The sequence below is a fragment of the Natrix helvetica genome (genome assembly GCF_964273705.1).
Source record: "Natrix helvetica genome assembly, chromosome: Z".
In the NCBI taxonomy this organism is placed as follows: domain Eukaryota; kingdom Metazoa; phylum Chordata; class Lepidosauria; order Squamata; family Natricidae; genus Natrix; species Natrix helvetica.
This window is the reverse complement of record NC_138554.1, coordinates 52,907,705-52,926,551: the sequence shown is the minus strand read 5'-3', so window position 1 is coordinate 52,926,551 and position 18,847 is coordinate 52,907,705. Positions and strand designations below refer to the sequence as shown.

The 18,847-nt window shown below is 39.4% G+C and overlaps 1 protein-coding gene across 1 annotated transcript in view; it reads left to right on the top strand.

Annotated features, from left to right (window-relative positions):
* Positions 1–18,534, top strand: part of SCN4A (sodium voltage-gated channel alpha subunit 4) — a 74,385-nt gene extending 55,851 nt beyond the window's left edge. The window contains exons 21-23 of the mRNA XM_081933334.1: positions 6,567–6,671; positions 9,601–9,871; positions 15,457–18,534. Of these exons, the coding sequence (XP_081789460.1) occupies positions 6,567–6,671; positions 9,601–9,871; positions 15,457–16,709 (1,629 nt within the window). The 3' untranslated portion in view covers positions 16,710–18,534. The remainder of the gene's footprint in view (positions 1–6,566; positions 6,672–9,600; positions 9,872–15,456) is intronic.
* The last annotated feature ends 313 nt before the right edge of the window (positions 18,535–18,847 follow it).

The window sequence follows — 18,847 nt, the reverse complement described above, 5'->3', positions numbered from 1 at the left end:
AGTGGTTTGGTTTATCCATGGCAGAGGCCAGTTCTGGAACCTTATGACAAATGCTGTTCTGATTTTCCATAAAGATTGTTCTCTACTTTCCAAGCATTTTAATTACATACACTAGAGCTGACCAAGGCAAATCAAGGGATAATCTTATAAACATTACTTAGAACTGATTCACAGATTGCTGTAACTGCAAATTGAATAACTGAATTATAGTTAAGTTTCAGGGATCAGATTGAAGCCCACCTTGCTTTCCCAGAGCCTAAGAACCTGTCCTGAAAACCAGAGCTGTGGAGTAGGACATGCAGCACAGAGGTGGTGTTCAGCCAACTTTGACAGGTTCTGGAGACAGTTTGCTTGCTACAAACCCATTTAACTATGGTGAAAACATATCAAGTGAATTATATGCTGGATCAAATGTTGCCTGGATCAACAAAACTTGCATTGAATACTATGGCTAATATGATACAGCACTCGGCTCCCTCTGCTAGGCATGGAGTTAATAGGAAACTGGAAGATGAGTGATTGCCAAAACTGATCAAGTTAGCAAGAGAAGTTTGGCTAAATTATGAAGAATGTGAATGAAGCTGTCTAGACCCGTGATGGCGAACCTATGGCACGCGTGCCACTTGTGGCACGCGGAGCCATTTGTCAGGGCATGCGAGGCGCTGCTCTGTCAGCTGGCCAGCGCATGTGCGCGCGCTGGCCAGCTGAGTTCACCTTTTTAAAAGCTATTTTTCGCCTTCCCCAGGCTCCAGAGGCTTTATAGGAGCCTGGGGAGGGCGAAAAGAGCCTCCCCCGCCCCCCCGGAGGCTTCAGGGAACGTCCCGAGGCTTCCCTGAAGCCTTCGGAACACTTAAAACCAACCTCCGAGCAAACCCGGAAGTGACTTCCGGGTTGCTCGGATGGTCGTTTTAAGCGCTCTGAAGGCTTCAGGGAAGCCTCGGGACGGTCCCTGAACAGGCACGAGACGTGCGTCTCCATCGCCCAGGCCCGGATCACCTCCACTGCGCGGCGCTTCAGGCTTGGTGTCCTTGCGCCCGGCCTTCACATCGCTGCCGCTGCCGCCGCCACCGCCGCTAGGACGGGCTCGGCCGAAGGGAAGTCCGTCAGGCTTCAGCTGCGCCGCCCTCGCCTCCTCCTCCTCCTCCTCTAGCCGCGCCATCGCAAGGATTAAGGCGAAAGGGGGGGGACGGGGAAAGCGAAGGGGGCTTTGTTGTCCTCCTTCTCCTCCTCCTTTCCCCCACCGGCTTGAATGCGGCGCCGGGGCCCGGCAGGCAGCGAACGAGTCGGAGCCTGCAGGGAGGAAGAGGGTGAGAGGCGGGTCCTGTGAACGGTGGCAGCAGCGGCGACAATAGTCGTAACTTGCCGGCGGGCCGCCCCGGCTGGGAGACAAAGGAGGGGAAAGGCGGCAGGCAGCCGAGTTGCGACTATTGTCGCCGCTGCTGCCGCCGTTCACAGGACCCGCCTCTCACCCTCTTCCTCCAGTCGGCAGGCTCCGACTCGTTCGCTGCCTGCCGGGCTCCGGCGCCGCGTTCGAGCGTTCCGTGAAGCCTCCGGGGGGGCGGGGGAGGCTCTTTTCGCCCTCCCCAGGCTCCTATAAAGCCTCTGGAGCCTGGGGAAGGCAAAAAAATCATGCAAAGCCCCCTTCGCTTTCCCCGCCCCGCCCCCTTTCGCCTTAATCCTTGCGATGGCGCGGCTAGAGGAGGAGGAGGAGGAGGCGAGCGCGGCGCGGCTGAAGCCTGACGGACTTCCCTTCGGCAGAGCCCGTCCTAGCGGCGGTGGCGGCGGCGGTGGCAGCGATGTGAAGGCCGGGTGCAAGGACGCCGAGCCTGAGGCGCCGCGCGGTGGAGGCAATCCGGGCCCGGGCGATGGAGACGGACGTCTCGTGCCTGTTCAGGGACCATCCCGAGGCTTCCCTGAAGCCTTCAGAGCGCTTAAAACGACCATCCGAGCAACCCGGAAGTCCGGGTTGCTCGGAGGTTGGTTTTAAGTGTTCCGAAGGCTTCAGGGAAGCCTCCGGACGTTCCCTGAAGCCTCCGGGGCGGGCGGGGAGGTTTTAAGTGTTCCGAAGGCTTCAGGGAAGCCTCCGGACATGCCCTGAAGCCTCCGGGGCGGGCGGGGAGGTTTTAAGTGTTCCGAAGGCTTCAGGGAAGCCTCCGGATGTTCCCTGAAGCCTCTGGGGCGGGCGGGGAGTTTTAAGTGTTCCGAAGGCTTCAAGGAAGCCTCCGGACGTTCCCTGAAGCCTCAGGGGGGGGGCGGGGGAGGCTGTTTTCGCCATCCCCAGGCTCCTATAAAGCCTCTGGAGCCTGGGGAAGGCGAAAAAATCATGCAAAAATGGGCGCGTTGTGCGCGCATGTGCACTGGGGGCGCGTTGCATTATGGGTGCGGCACGCCCGCACACGACCCCCCCGTGCTCCCCCCACTTGTGGCACGCGAGCCAAAAAAGGTTCGCCATCGCTGGTCTAGACTATTCCAACAGAAACATTAGCTCAAACAAATCAGCTAATGTATGCAGCACTTTATGTTACTACTGAATAATTGGGCTTGAAAACTGGAAAGAATAAAGCAATTAAGAAGGGAAAACAATTTGGCACTGAAAAGATGCAACAATTGCTGTTAAGGCAGGAAAAATAGTTGACAATAATGGATTCAAACTTGATAATGCAGAGTTGATAAAAGAAGTAACACCAGAAGGATACAAGTACTTAGGAAGCTTCTGACCTGTTGCACAACCAAATCAAGGAAGCTACTTCAACAAAATACATAGAGTGAGTTTGGAAAATCTTGAGATCAGAGCTGAGTGAAGGAAATATCATAAAGGCAATTAATACCTGGGAAGTGCCTATAATATGATACTCAATTGGAATAATTGATTGGACTCAGCTAGAAGTTGATAATTTGCATCAAAAGACAAGAAACTAATAACAATGCACCATGCTTTGCATCCAAAAAATGATATTGATCGATTGTACTGCAAGAGGACTCATACAAATGAAACAAACTATGGAAAAGGGAAAACATAGCTTAAATGACTACATTAAAAAAAGCCAAAGCCATCTGCTGAAGACGAACAAAGGAAACTCTTGAAAACAGCGAGATTGAAAGCAGAATATCAAAAGGAAACAATTGAGTATCGAGTTTGTAACTGGAAGAAGAAGCCTATTCACAGTCAATATCTAAAGGACATTGAAGGAAAAATAGATACAAAGCTAACACAGAGAGAGGAGGAGCCGAAGTCGTGACGATACGACATGCGATCTCAATGCTCTGAGATAGCAGTCGACACTTTTGCCACTGGGTGGTCCAAATAGACCTAAACTGTCCCGCAGAGACAGTGAGCAGGAAGAATATGTCTTGCTGATCTCAGGGACATCGAAAAGTCCCTGATCGATCCAAGGCAGAGTCTTCAAGCTGGTGACAAAAAAATCCAGCCATTTGGCTGATGAAGTCAGGGCAGCTCCAAAACGGAAGGATATGGAAAGAAAAGTGTTTCCAGCTGGTGAGAAAATTTTATCGTTTTAAGAGTGACTGCCTATAAAAAATTTAAAATAAATTCAAATTGGAGAACAGAAGAAATAAGTGACGGATATAAATTTGGAATGGTTTTTGACAGGGGGTTATCTTTTTTTTTTTGAATGCTATCTTCATGGACGGAATTTATGTAAGACCTTTAAAATGGACGGACTAAGCCTTCTTCCATTTTTCTTTTTCTTTTCATTACTCTCTGTAACCTATGGTTTAAAATTCTCCTCTTTCATTGCTGTGGGTGTTTTTCTAACACATTTAAGAATTGGACTTTCTTTTCAACTTGAAATACACAAAAGACATTTAAAAATTGCAACATTGTAACAATAACACTGCTACTTCAGAAGCTAGAGCTTTGTGTATTGGAAATGAAACACTTTACTTTATCTCACTGATTATCTTGGCTCGGCATTTCAAGGTCTTACTGCTTGTTTACAGAGAGCGATAAGAAGAAAAGCACACAGATGTTCCTTTGAGGTATTTCTAAGCAGAGAGAGGTGAAGATGAAATGATAATTTTGAATTGAAGTCTAACCTTTGCTAAAAATTTCTAAGGTAGAATAGCAGTGTTTATTAGTTGAAAACAATGGCACAATTCCAGCAGGAGAAAGAGGCTTTAAGTCTGCAAAAGATATTCTCAGAAATATAGAAATTATCAAATACATGTGAGAGGATTGAGAAGAAGTTGGATAACAGTGCATTTAACAGCAAAATAGGATGGAGAAGTTGAAGATGTTCATCAAATGGATAAGTGGCAGTTAAAATTCAAAAAACAAGGAGGAAAATGAATATAAAGAAACTAAAACTGCTGATATTTATGGTGATTGGTTTGTCTCTGAAAATGAAGAGTAGAATATTGAAAGAGGAATTAAATGGAGGGGAAACTTACTCCAGATGGCAAGATACAGAAGAAGAAAAAATAAAAGAATTTATGGATCTAAAGAGAGAAATTTTATTAGCAATAGTTTTGTTAACACTACCGACAATTAAAGATAAGTAAATTAAGGAAACAGAAGAAGGGCATCAAAATTACATGAGAGATTCTATAAGCAAAGAGTTGCTAAGAGGAGTCCATACAAAGTTGATTAAAGAGAAGATAAGAGGACTGATACCACAAACAGCAGAAGATATGAGACTGTTTTGTTACTGGAAGGATACAGGTTGATAGATGGAAGAATATAACTTAAAACTAGCTAAACTTAGTGAAATTTAGTGACAATAAATATAGTTAAAAAAATAATTGATAATGATAATAATGTATATAATATGTAGTGTCATGATAAGCAATAATGGGATATGAATACTGAATGGTACCCATGAAAGGAAGATTAGAAACCCTCTTGGATTATATATAAAGATTAATTAAAAAAAGAACTGTTAGATATAGTTAAGCTTTGAATATGAGGGGGAAAATGTTATGATACAGGATATAGTTAAATAAAGGAGGGATAATGATAAGGTATATATAGGCATGGGTACAACATAAGAAAATTGCAAATAATGATTTGGAAAGAAGGATTAGAAAATTTTGTTATTGAATATTATGGATGTTTAGCTAGAATAGGACATAAAGATTCAGTGTTATTGGAGGATTTTAGAAATAGTAAATGAAATGCTAGCATGTGGTTATGTATTAAATCTTGGTATATTTTATGATGAAAGACGTTTAAACAACTATAGTCAAATGTAAATGGAGGTATGATGATGGTAACATGTATAAATATCTGAGTTAAAATACTTGAGTTAATATGAATTATGCTTGATGACTGTGGAAGAGATGCACGAAAGCCTTTTGTAACCAACTGACACATTTTCTACAGTATGCAAAAAAGGAAGATTTTATGTGTTGTGTTTGTTTTGAAAAAAAAAAGCTAACATGGAGATGGTTGAGATCGGGGATGCTGAAGAAAGAAATGGAAAGCTTCATTTTGGCTGCCCAAGAACAATCCCTGCAGACCAATTCCCTGAGAGCAAAAAATGCAACATGTCAGTGACAACAGCAAACATTGCTTATGCAACAAGAAAAATAGTATCTTATTGCAGTGCATCACCTTATGAGTAGCTGCAGCAAAATCTCACAAATTAATTATCTACAATGTCATGATCGAGTTGCCAAAATCATACATTGGAAGCTTTGCCAGATGTTTGAGTTTGAATGCTGCAAAAATGACTGGGAACACCAAATTGACAAAGTTCTTGAAAATGAATAGGTCAAAATCTTGTAGGACTTTTAGAATCCAAACAGAAAGATATCTGGCCCACATACACGCCTGATATCACTATTGTGGAAAAGAAAAATGTCTAGTTCATTGGTATTGCAATATCAAGTGATGCACAAATGGAAGAGAAACAACTAGTAAAAAAATAACAAAATACTGAGATTTGTAAATTGAAATTGAGCCGATTGTGGAGGAAGAAATCAGTGGTTATACCAATAGTAATAGGAATGTTTGGAGCAATAGCCAAAGCATTGCCTAGATACATGGAAATTTTGAACTTACCAGATCTGAATATTCTGACATTGCAAAAAACCCCACCAAACTTGGAACTGCCTATATACTCAGATGTTACATTAAGAGCTCTTAGGTCCTTGGTTAGGACTTGAACTGTTAAATTTTTACCAGTCCCAGACTATGAATCGAATTGAAGATTAAACAACAACAACAGCAACAGTAATAGTGATACCCATTGTCATCAGGGCACTTGGTACCATGTCCAAAAAAATGTATAAGATACATCAAGAAATTGCAGCGTCCTGCAATAATACCAGTAGAACTGCAAAAAATTGCGCTACTCGGAATATCATATATTTTAAGAAGATACTTGGTTGATACCTAGGACACTGGCAGCAACCCGTATCAACCATTAGCACCAGTCAATGGTTGTGATGCATTTTTGAATGTTCAGTTGACGTAGTTTCATTTCAATGAATAAAGTCTAATAATGATGATGATGATGATGATGATGATGATGATGATAATGATGATGATGATAATACTATATGATTTTACATCATGTCTAATAAGGGTGATTCTTTTTTTTTACTTTGGAGGCAAAGATATCTTCATGACAGAGGAACAAAAAAAATACTACAATGCCATGAAGAAACTAGGTTCAAAAAAACCAGTGAAGCCCATTCCAAGACCCCAGGTATGCCATTCTCAGGATCCAAGTCTATGGTCAGTGTCCATAGGTTTTTTCTCTCTCAGAAACAACCCTCCGCCCCATATTTAGATACAAAAGCTAATCTAACTAGTCAGAATATTAATTGTCTCATAAAATGATAATATATTTTTGATTTAATAAACTTTGGCTGGGCAGATTTTGGAAACAACTGGCAAAAGCTCTCATACCATGTGTTTTTGCACATGCCTGAGATACCATTTGGATTTAATGGAGATTCTGCTTTAACTTTCCCACTAACCTGTACAGTGAGAATTTACTGTACAAGACTCTCGGGATCATAAAAATAAAGAATACATCCATCAATATATAACCCTTTAGAATTATGACAACTGCTATGAAGTCTATTCTTCAGAAGGTAAACATGAAGAAAAAAAAAAGAATTGAGGTCAGGTTCCTAACAAGTTTTCAAATATACCCTTAATTGATTACTATCTTTTTCTACCAACTTTTTCTATGTCTTTCTTTCCTTTGCCTCCAAGTTTCTTTTTTCTGGATTCCAAGTTCTTCATTTCCTACTGTTTTCTAATACCAACATCTGACTTTTTTCTGCCCATGATAACTACTGCAGTGATTTTTATAGAAGCATTATCATTAGCTTTTCTAGCAGTTGTGAAAGTGGGTATTGTATATGAATGGTTCCTACAGAGGCAAACTGATATTATAAGTGATTCCAGGTAATTCCTTAGATCATTATTTCTCCCTCCCATAGATCAGGTCTTAGAACAGTGGTTTTCAACCTGTAGGTCACGACCCCTTTTGGGGGTCGAACAACCCTTTCACAGGGGTCGCCTAAGACCATCCACCAGCGTCGCCCATGCTCAGGAGCGCGTCCTGAAGTGACAGGTGCAGGTGCAGGAAGAGCGCTGTGTGGTGAAGCAGCCTCCTCCCAGCTGCAGGTGCAACCTAGATGCCGCCCTGCCCGGTCTCCACACCAGGGAAAGCCGAGGCACTGAAATGGGAGAGAGACGGGTTCTTCTGGGTGATGGATCAGCCTCGGCTCTGTCGGAAGTCTGAAGTGAGCGTGGTCGGCGGTGCCGCTTCAGCCCAGCTGCCTGCACAGGAGACCGGCGGGGCAGTCAGATATATTTTAAACTAGAAAAGAAAGAAAATGGCCAAGGATTCAAGCTGCCTTGGGACAGGACGCTGCCTTTGCCGCCCCCGCCCCCGGTCCTGTCCTGAGGGCTAAACTGAACTCGGAGGCTTTTTGGCCCCCGGGAAGGGCTGGCAAGAGAAGCCGGAGGGGAGGACAGGCCTCGCCCACCCATTCCTTCCGTCCCTAGGAATTCCACTCAGGACGGAAGCACAGTTCGATGTAGCTTAAGCCTCCGTTTAAAATCCCATTTAAAGGGCAACTTCTTAATCTGTGTTTAAGAAAGAAAGGAAGGAAGGAAGGAAGAAAGAAAGGAAGAAAGAAAGAAGAAAAGGGAGGGAGGAATGGAATGAAAGAAAGAAAGAGAAAGAAAGAAAGAAAGAAAGAAAGAAAGAAAGAAAGAAAGGAGGAAAGAAAGAAGAAAAGGGTGGGGGAAATGAAAAGAAAGAGAGGAATGGAAAGAAAGAAAAAAAGGTGGGAAGAATGGAAAGAAAGAAAGAAAGAAGTGAAGGGAGGGGGGAATGGAAAGAAAGAAAGAAAGAAAGAAGAAAAGGGAGGGGGGAATAAAAAGAAAGAAAGAAAAGGGAGGGAGGAATGGAAAGAAAGAAAGAAGAAAAGGGAGGGAGGAATGGAAAGAGAAAGAAAGAAGAAAAGGGAGGGAGGGGGAATGAAAAGAAAGAAAAGAAAAGGGAGGGAGGAATGGAAAGAAAGAAAGAAGAAAAGAGAGGCAGGGATGGAAAGAAAGAAAGAAAGAAGAAAGGGGAGGGAGGAATGGAAAGAAAGAAAGAAAGAACGAAAGAAAACTGAGTGGGGGGCGGGAACGGAAAATTTAAAAAGTAAACTTAAGTGAAACTCATTTAAACCACGAACTGCTGCTGGAGGCAGGCAGGGAGGTTGTTTTATCCTGGAAAATCCCAGCCTGGCTCATCTTCTCCCAAACCAAGAAAAAAAGAAAGAAGAAAAGGGAAGGGGGAATGGAAAGAAAGAAAAAAAGAAAGAAGAATTAGAATCTAATCACTATGCTTCAATTATGTTCAATTTGTAATAATGAAAATACATCCTGCATATCAGATATTTACATTACAATTTCATAACAATAGCAAAATTACAGTTATGAAGTAGCAACAAAAATAATTTTATGGTTGGGGGTCACCACAACATGAGGAACTGTATTAAAGGGTTGCGGCATTGGAAAGTTTGAGAACCACTGTCTTAGAGGATAGTGATATAATCACAAATGGTGAGATTAAAATATTTCAGTTGATTTTGTAGAAGTTTGGAAATATTAAGGTTGACATTGTATGAATTAGACTTTACAGGAAGTATCACAGCCCAACTTTAGCCATTTTCCCACCAAAGTTCAACAGCATTATCTCAGCAAGTTCTGAAGTCCACTAAATGGTCTGTGAGTCACCCATCCCTCTCTTAGGAAATCTCACAAATCAGGGGCCAGGGGTCTTAATATAATGATGAGAGATTCTAGGGCAATACAATGATCTTGGTTTTTCTCAAAAAATTAGGAAATAATTCAGAATCAAGAAACTTATTTCTTCTTTTAAAAAGTAATATTTACCACTTTTTGTGTCTTCAAGTAGCTTCAAGACAGTAAAAATTGGAAATTTTTACTTTTGGGTAGCATACTAAATGATTTAGATTTAGCCCTTCAGCACTTCAATTTTTTTCTTTGAGTTTTTCTCCATTTCTCTTCCTTTTCTTTCGTTTTCATGTTTGTCATTGTCCATGTGTCTTGCACCCTTCCTGTCTTTCTGTCATACACACATGCATATCTACCAATTATTGAAGAACAAGTATCAAGGGATGATCTTTGACTTTGTGACTCAGCAAGCTTTTGATATAATCATCATGATCCTCATTTGTCTTAACATGGTAACAATGATGGTGGAAACAGATGAACAAAGCCAAACCAAGATAAATATCCTTGCTCAAATCAACTTGGTCTTCATTATCATCTTCACATCTGAATGTTTTCTCAAGATGATTGCCCTGAGGCACTACTTTTTCACTAATGGCTGGAACATCTTTGATTTTGTTGTGGTCATTCTCTCCATTGTAGGTAAGAACAAATATAAGCATAACTGATTTGTTTCTGAAATACTTCAATCAAAGATATGTACAGTGGAGATAGCAAAGCAGGATTAAAGGTGGTATAGAATAAGTATGATAAGCTAAAAGCTATTATGTAACCAACATACTCAAACCCAACTCCTGGAGCAGATCTGTGCAAATAAATAATCATGTAATCCAAATCTTTTTCAAAATAATATTAAACATGAAGGCATGCATGAATAAAAAAGTTTAAAATATTTTTAAAAGTGCCTATTAAAATGAAGAGAAAATCAAGGCTGAAAAAAAATAGTAAAATAGATTTATATTTAATGGCATGATATGCTCATGTACAAAGGAAATTGAAATTGAGCTGACAAATGGTACAAAATAAAAATTGTAATCATGGTATTGTTAAAATGGTATTCCCACTTTCTCCTTAACAAATCTTGAATGTACTATCGATGATTGGCGGTTGTGATAAGATATTTCTGCTTTACAAAAAAAGCAGAATAATCTTTGAAAATTATTCCAGAATTTATCTGTTGCCTTCATTACTTGGCAGGGAAGTTTTCCATTCCTTCTCCTGCTTCACCCAGCCTCTACAAGGTAATCCATTTGATTTCCTACCTAGACACTTCCAGGAATATTGCCAAATCTCCCCAATTATTAAAAGAATAGCGATGCATTTTTTTTGCTATACATAGGCAATCCATTATGAAACTAGTAAACCTCATGACTATAAGTGAGATCTGCAATTCAATCTACATTCTGTTTCCGTCCTTTAAAAAGCGATGTTTTGGATCATTCTTTTTAGATCTTGCTATCTGTAGATCACTCAGAGCTATTTCTTATCTCTTCCTAAACAAATGACAAATCTGACCAAGAAATCATTTTTTCTTGTCATATCTTCATATTTTTGCCTTCATCCTATGACCAATGCAGAGCTGACCACTTAAAATTATCTTTAGCAATTCTAGTTTTAAACCAGAATCACCAAATGGGAAGGGATCTTGGAGGTCTTCTTGTCCAAACCCCTCTTAAGCAGGATACCTGTACTATTCTGGACAAAGGGCCATCCAATCACTTCTACAAACCTCTAGTGATAGACCACTCACCACTTCTGGAGGCAAGCCATTCCACTGATTCATTGTTCTCACTGACAGGAAATTTATCATCTTTATTGATCTCTGCACTCTTTCTAGAGTCTCAACATCTTTTTTGTATTGTGGAGACCAAAACTGGACACAGTATTCCAAGTGTGGTCTTACCTTTGCAGTATAAAAGGTACCAACACTTCACGTAATCTTTTGTACTGTTCCTCTGTTAATGCAACCTAAGATTGCGTTGGCATTTTTTGACTGCTGTCACACACTGCTGGCTCATTTAATTGGTTGTTCCACCAAGTCTCTTAGATCCGTTTTGCAGTTACTGCTGTTCAGGCAGGTACCATCTATTCTATATCTGTGCATTTGGTTTTTCTTGTCTAAATGTAAAACCTTATTTTTCTCATCACTGAATAGTATTTTGTTAGATAGGGCCCAGTGTTCAAGTCGCTCAAGATCCTTCTGGATCTTGAGCCTTTCTTCTAATGTTGGCATGTTGTTGGCAATTCCCCCACATTTGGTGTTATCTGCGAATTTATGAATTCCTATCCTTTCATTTAATCATGTTGAAGAGTATTGGGCCTAAGACAGAACCTTGAGATACCCACTGCATACTTCCTTCCATGTAGAAATAGTTCCATTAAAAACTACACAATGAGTGCAGTTGATCAGCCACTTACATATTCCATATGGTGATGATACTGTCTATTCCATATTTTTCTATCTTACCGAGGTATGCTATGATCTGTTTTATCAAATGCCTTAGTTAAGTCCAAATATATTGGGTACGCCTCATTTCACTGGTAATTTAGTCACTTTGTCAAAGAACGTAATAAAGTTTGTATGACATGACCTGTTTTGGATAAACCCACAATGGTTTCTAATAATAGTTTTGCTTGTTTCTAAATGTTAGCAGATCCACTGCTTATTTTTTCTTGGTTTGTCTCTGCTATTGATGTCGAACTGATAATTCCTTCAGAACCCTGGAATATAATCCATCTGGTCCTAATGATTTGAATTTACACTCAAGTAGATAGATGTTGCCTTTTCATTTGATTTGCCTATTTTGATTTGTATTCTCAACCTGCCTTTTATAGTACTGTTTTTATTTGGTTGAACTGTTTCTTCCTTTTGTAAAGACAGAAGAAAGTAATAAATCAAGCAATTCTGCTTTCTCCCTGCTGCCTGTTATCTTCTTGCATCTTGTCCCAATAGTGAACCAATCGTTTCCTTGAGTGTTTCTTATTTTTTACATGTTGAAAGAAACTTTTTTTTAATTATATTTTTAAACATTTCTTGAAAGGCTTAGTTAATTCTAGGCCTTAGTTTTCCTGACTTCATCTTTGCAGATATAGATAGATAGATAGATAGATAGATAGATAGATAGATAGATGATAGATAGATAGATAGATAGATAGATAGATAGATAGATAGATTCTGCCCACTGTATATTGCTAATTCTGCCAGCTTTATAGGATTTCCATCCAAGAACTTTCACATCTTTTACAGTTTATTTTACTGAGGAGAGCTGGGCTATTTTGCCTATTCCATTCTGGCTTTGGGAGCAATGATGCCAAAAAATGGAGCTGGACTTCTTGGGCTTCTGCTATCAGCATCACCATTCTCTAGCAGCACTGGCTGATTTCCTTAGCATTGCCTCCTGCTTCATTCCATGACATCTTCAACAGGCTTAATCTTTAGCCAGGATATTTTTTAAACACAGATTTATTGGTATTCCAGAAGAAGGCTAGATCTGACTACAGAAATAGCCCAACTGACAGGTCACAGGCATGAAGAAGGAGGAATGGTACAATCACAGCAGTTAGATGGACATAGATGGGTGGGTGTGGCCAGGTGGGCGCAGAAGACTGGTCCTGCTGACTCAGCTCTGCCAACTTGGCACAGACAAGTGGTAGGGACAAGTGGGTATGGCCAAATGGATGTGGCTGGGTGGGTGCAGATCGTGGGCAAGGCTGGGTTGGCATAGAACAATTCACAACAAGATGTGGAAACAATTTGGTGTCCCAGAAACTTTTCGCCTCCCCAAACTGCTGACAGCCAAGCATGTACATGTGGACGCGCACACACACAACACAAATCACATTCTCAGTTTGGGGACTTTTGTATGCATCTGTGCTTGGAAGCTGCCAGTCGTGCCCGGGCTTGAGGAGTAGGAGCTCTGTTTTGGCATTATGGGTGCTCATTGTGCCTGGGCTTGGGGTGTAGGAGCTCTGTTTTGGCATGCTGGGTGTTCACATGAGTGCATGCACGTACACACACACACACACATCATTCCAAGCTTGGGGATTTGCCTCATTCTTGCACCACAAGTTGGCAGTAAGATGCAGATCATGGATCAGAAAGGAGTAGCTTAGAGGAAGTTTGCAAAGGGAGGTACTGCAAAAGGAATACTAAAGAGAAAAATGAACAATGAGGTCCCTCAGTGTCTGCATTTGCAGAATTGAAAATTTGTGTTCCAAAGGGGAGCTTGCAGCTTGCTAATCAAGGTGGGGAAGGACAACAGTTTATAAAAGTCCCCAAACTTCAAATGGGATTCATGTATGCATGCATGTGCGCACGTGAGCACCCAGCACACTAAAGGAGAGATCCTTCTCTCCAAGTCCGAACACGACAGGCAATTTCCCAGCATGGATGCAGATAAAAGTCCCAATGCAGAATGGAGTTTTTGTATGTGTTTGTGCATGCACGCTTGGCTGCTAGCAGTTCTAGATGTTATATAACTATAATGCAACATCAATTGCACATACTTCTAATGTGTGTTTTTGCTTTGATAATTTGATTCCTGATAATTTATTTTCTTATCATATGTTGTAAGTTTTTGTGATAATCTGGGTAGTGCTCACTTAGCAACAGTAATTGGGACCAGAATTTCTCTTGCCAAGCCAAGTGGACAGAAACACCAATGACAAGTGATTGCACCCCTTCAGTTCCAATTACCATCATTAAGCAAACCCCATAAGGTCATTAAGCGTGACCGTTCAAAACTCAAGACCCACCTTTTTCAACTAGCAGGCCTGGCTCAACCATAGCACCATTTTATTTCTCCTGGCAATTTTTAAACTTGTAATCTCCATTGGGGTTTTAATTTGAACTTATTTTAATATTTCTATGTTATTATAATGATTGTATTGTGTTTTATACCTCCTCTGTACAATGTGTAATTTTATAATATGTGTTTTTATTTATTGTACGCTGCCCCGAGTCCCTCTGTGGAGAGGGAGCGGCTAACAAATTTAATAAATAAATAAAATAAAAAATACATCACATGGTCACCATTTGGGACTCTCTGCTGGCTTCCCCAACTTTTCTTGTAGGAAGGCAATAGTGAAGTTTGCAATTACATGGTCATGTGACTATGGGTGCTTCAATATCATGATTGCAAGCCAGTTACCAAGAACCCAGATCATGAGCATGTGACTGTAGGATGCAACCATTGGCACAATGGGATGCAACTATTGAAGTACAAAGACCCATCATAAGTGCCATTTGTTCAACAAAGTTGTAAATTTGAACAGTCATTGAGTGAGAAGTTGTTAGGAAGAAGAAACCAGCTTTAATATATTTATCTTTCTTGTTTCTTGTTCTTGCCACAGTTCATCATTTTTCATACTCATGAACATAATTTTTTGTTCCAAATTATCGAAGGTTTCTTTACATCTAAAAATATCATGGCCATTTTCTTTCTTTTCTAGTTTAAAATATATCTGATATCATCTCTTTAACATCTCTTCAAAACAAATCCAGCCTGATTTGTGAATATCACTTCAGTTAAAAGTCATTTTCTCTCTTTGCAATTATTGCTATAAAAAGTTTATAATCTACATTGTATAATTAAATATGACTCAAGACATAAAACTCTATATAACTAAAGAAAACTTAAGTAATTTCCCTCTTTATAAATCAAAGAAATTAAAGCTTTCTTCCAGGAACAAAGCATTACTTGACATTGCCAAATTTCATTCATTTCCTAAAGTAATGATTTAATCAGAATTTTCTGGAAGATCTTGTAGTGCACTTTCAAAAATCTGTTTGGTCTTGAAGAGTTTTCCATTTCCATTTTGGAATTATGTTTTTGTTTCCTCCTTAGTAATTGGCTTATTAAAAGTTTCCTTTTGTTGTTGAATCCGTTTTGTAACTTGTATTGTCTAAATATTCTTCAATCTGTTTTAATATATGTTTGCTATATAATAATTTAATATGATTACATGTCAATTTCTTGCACATTTTCTGCACCTTTTTGTATCCTTTTTGAATCTAAAGTATTTCACAAATATTTAGAATCCACTCTTACTTTTAGGTGACCTGTTTCTGTTTCAGATTGATAGTCCCTCTATAGTTGAATTTGATATTAGGGGGAATTTTGTATGTAAAATATTTATATGATTACAGTGAATTATTAATAATGATTTTTGAAAATTGGTGTGATATTTTGTTATATTCTGAGAAAAAATGCTTTCCTGTCTTTTAGGACTTGTCCTCTCGGATATTATCGAAAAATACTTTGTATCACCCACTCTCTTCAGGGTCATCCGATTGGCTAGAATTGGGCGTGTTCTTCGGTTGATCAGGGGAGCAAAAGGCATCCGAACTCTGCTCTTTGCCTTGATGATGTCTCTGCCAGCATTATTCAACATTGGCCTCCTCCTATTTCTGGTTATGTTCATTTATTCCATTTTTGGAATGTCAAACTTTGCTTATGTTAGGAAGGAATCTGGCATTGATGACATTTTCAACTTTGAGACGTTTGGTAACAGCATCATCTGTCTTTTTGAAATCACCACATCAGCTGGTTGGGATGGTTTATTGAACCCCATCTTGAACAGTGGTCCCCCAGACTGTGATCCTCATCTGGACAATCCTGGAAGTCACGTGAAAGGTGATTGCGGCAATCCTTCCATGGGCATCTGCTTTTTTTGCAGTTATATCATTATCTCTTTCTTGATTGTGGTTAACATGTATATTGCCATCATTTTGGAGAATTTTAATGTAGCCACAGAGGAGAGCAGTGAGCCTCTCTGTGAAGATGACTTTGAAATGTTCTATGAAACATGGGAGAAGTTTGATCCTGATGCCACACAATTTATTGCTTACAGCGTACTTTCTGATTTTGTGGATACCCTGCAAGAACCGCTGAAAATTGCTAAACCCAATAAAATTAAACTGATCACTCTGGACTTGCCTATGGTTCCTGGAGATAAAATACATTGCTTGGACATTCTCTTTGCCCTGACAAAAGAAGTTTTGGGAGACTCTGGAGAAATGGATGCCCTGAAGGAATCAATGGAGGAGAAATTTATGGCTGCAAATCCTTCCAAAGTATCTTATGAGCCCATTACCACAACACTAAAACGAAAACAGGAAGAAGTCTGTGCCATCAAAATCCAAAGAGCATTCCGCCGATATCTGTTAAAACGGTCAGTGAAACAGGCCTCATATCTGTACAGGCAGAGTCAAGATATGGACACATCGAAAGAAAATGCTCCAGAGAAAGAAGGAATGATTGCAGACAAAATGAACGCAATGTATAGCTCACAAGTAGAAGTGGAAAAGTTCCCAGAAACAGCTCCATCTCTTGTACTTGAGCCAATAAGCAGCCCTGAGATTAAAAAGGATTCTGGTGAAATGAAAGAGCAGGACAATAATGGCAAGAAGGGAGATGATTCTGGAAAAACTAAAAAAAGTGAGAATGCCAAACGTGGTGTAAAAGAGTCATCTGTATAATGAACACACATATAGACAACAAATGTTGGTGTATGGTTCCAAATGATCTTTTTCACAAAATCCTTTTGACATCTTCTATTTTAGTACACAAACAAGTTTTTTTTGCCAGATTTCAAGTACTTCACACCACTTCAACGTTGAAAGCAGAACTAATCTGATTTCTGGCTTGTTTGCTTGTTTTTAAAATTTACCACAAATTGCAAAGTATTTTCCCCCCTTCTTTGCTCATAATGTAAATGTGCAGCATCTCCTCTTCTGGTGAAAAGACATCCTAGTTTCATGTTAGTTCATATGTTCCATAGAATGCTCCAGAATCAGTTTTGATTATTCTAAGTACCAAATCATATCGAATGAGTTGAGAATCAACTCTTTATTAGTAGAATGATTAAGCAGTGGAAGAAAAGGGGAAAAGAAGAAAGTCTTTAATTCATTATAATCAGGTTGAAGCTTTGAATGAAAACAGATCATTTCTGTAGAATTTCACCAGAATCTCTTAAGCTTCATGTGCTTAAAAATGTGCCAATAATAACTGTTATTTAGTTATTGATCTGATCAATTATGCAATTTTTCTGAAGACTGAATATTTTACTAATTTATTCTGCTAATGCTGGGGAAATGTCATTGGGCATGAAAGCCTTCAATTGAATCCCTGAACAATATATGTGTGGTAAGTTTGTATATATATATATGTATGTATGTATGTATATATGTATGAACAGTTTATGGCTTCTGACAATTCACTTATTTGTATTCTTTCACTTCTTTTTCAGCCATAAGAATTAGAAATATGCTTTCTTTTTCAGTCAAAACAGAAGTTTCCAGTTGGCTGAAATTAATGCCCATTGCTAAATTCTGCCCACATGCAGAAATTGGATATGATCGTGGAAAGCAAAATATGCAAAGCCAGATCTTAGTGATTAGTGGTTCTTAAATCCAGTTTGAAATGTTTGGAAAATACTCATCTTTAGCAATTTCCTCTCTTCTTTGTATGTCTTTCTTGAAGATGCTAGCAGTGAAAGTTAGGATCTGTACTTGTGCTCAGATATTAATAACTAGGTGAGGGTCTCTGACTTCTTTAAAAATAATAATATTAATAGACATAAACTTTGGGTTTAGGATTCTTTCCAGCATGTGTGGGTGCAAAATGAATGGCATGGACTAATAGTTGAAATAACAGCACAGTTTAGGAACACAAAACTGCAATGTCTTAAATATGATTCAATTTTTTATTTAAATAATTTGAGCAGTCTTAAAAAGATTTTTGTTAGAAGTGGCTGGAAGTCCAATTAAATTTTAATTGGACACTACCAATATAGTTTGTTTCTTTTCAACAAAAAAATATCAAATGTGATGTGCTAAACTGTTCTAAGGATTTATTCTTTATGTCAACTTCATAATTTTTCTAATTCTCAAGTCTACAGATAATCTTGGAATGTAAGCTGCATTTTTTGTTTGTCAATCCACTTTTTTCTCCTTTAAAGAACTCTGCTTTAGAATGAGGCATGGATTACATTCTGATTCACAGTCCAAATTGCTGTTTGCATCTTCCTATTCTCTCCCCCACTAACTACCTGTCCCTTAATCAAACAGGATTCCTTTTTTACTTGTCCCATTATTCAAAATCTGGCTTAATGGCAGCCATTGCTCCCAGTTCTACGTATTCTTTAGGATTTATGTGAATGTAATCAAACTTAATGGGTGGGTGTTAGAAATCAACAATTAAATTAGCCATAATGTCATGCCCTATAAATAAATAACCTGTAGTACATCCAAATGGTAAATTGTAGGGGTTGCATAATCTCTGCTACAGATATATGTACTATGAAAATAATAAAGATGTAAATAAAAAGAATAAAGATGTATCTTTAGATGTATCTTGGCTGTGTCCTAAGTCTGCTGTTGTTCACCCTATTGACCATGATTATTGTGCAAAGCTTGCTTCAAGCCATATTATGAAGTATGCAGATGATACAACAGTATGGGCCTTATTCGGAAAGATAATGAGGATGAGGTAAAAAGTTTGGTCAACTGGTGAAATAAAAACAGCCTGGTTTTAGATGTAGGAAAAGCAAAAGAGAGAAAAGGCAGGCTCAACCATACACCTCTGTGTACAAAATATTCAACTATGGAGATAGTTA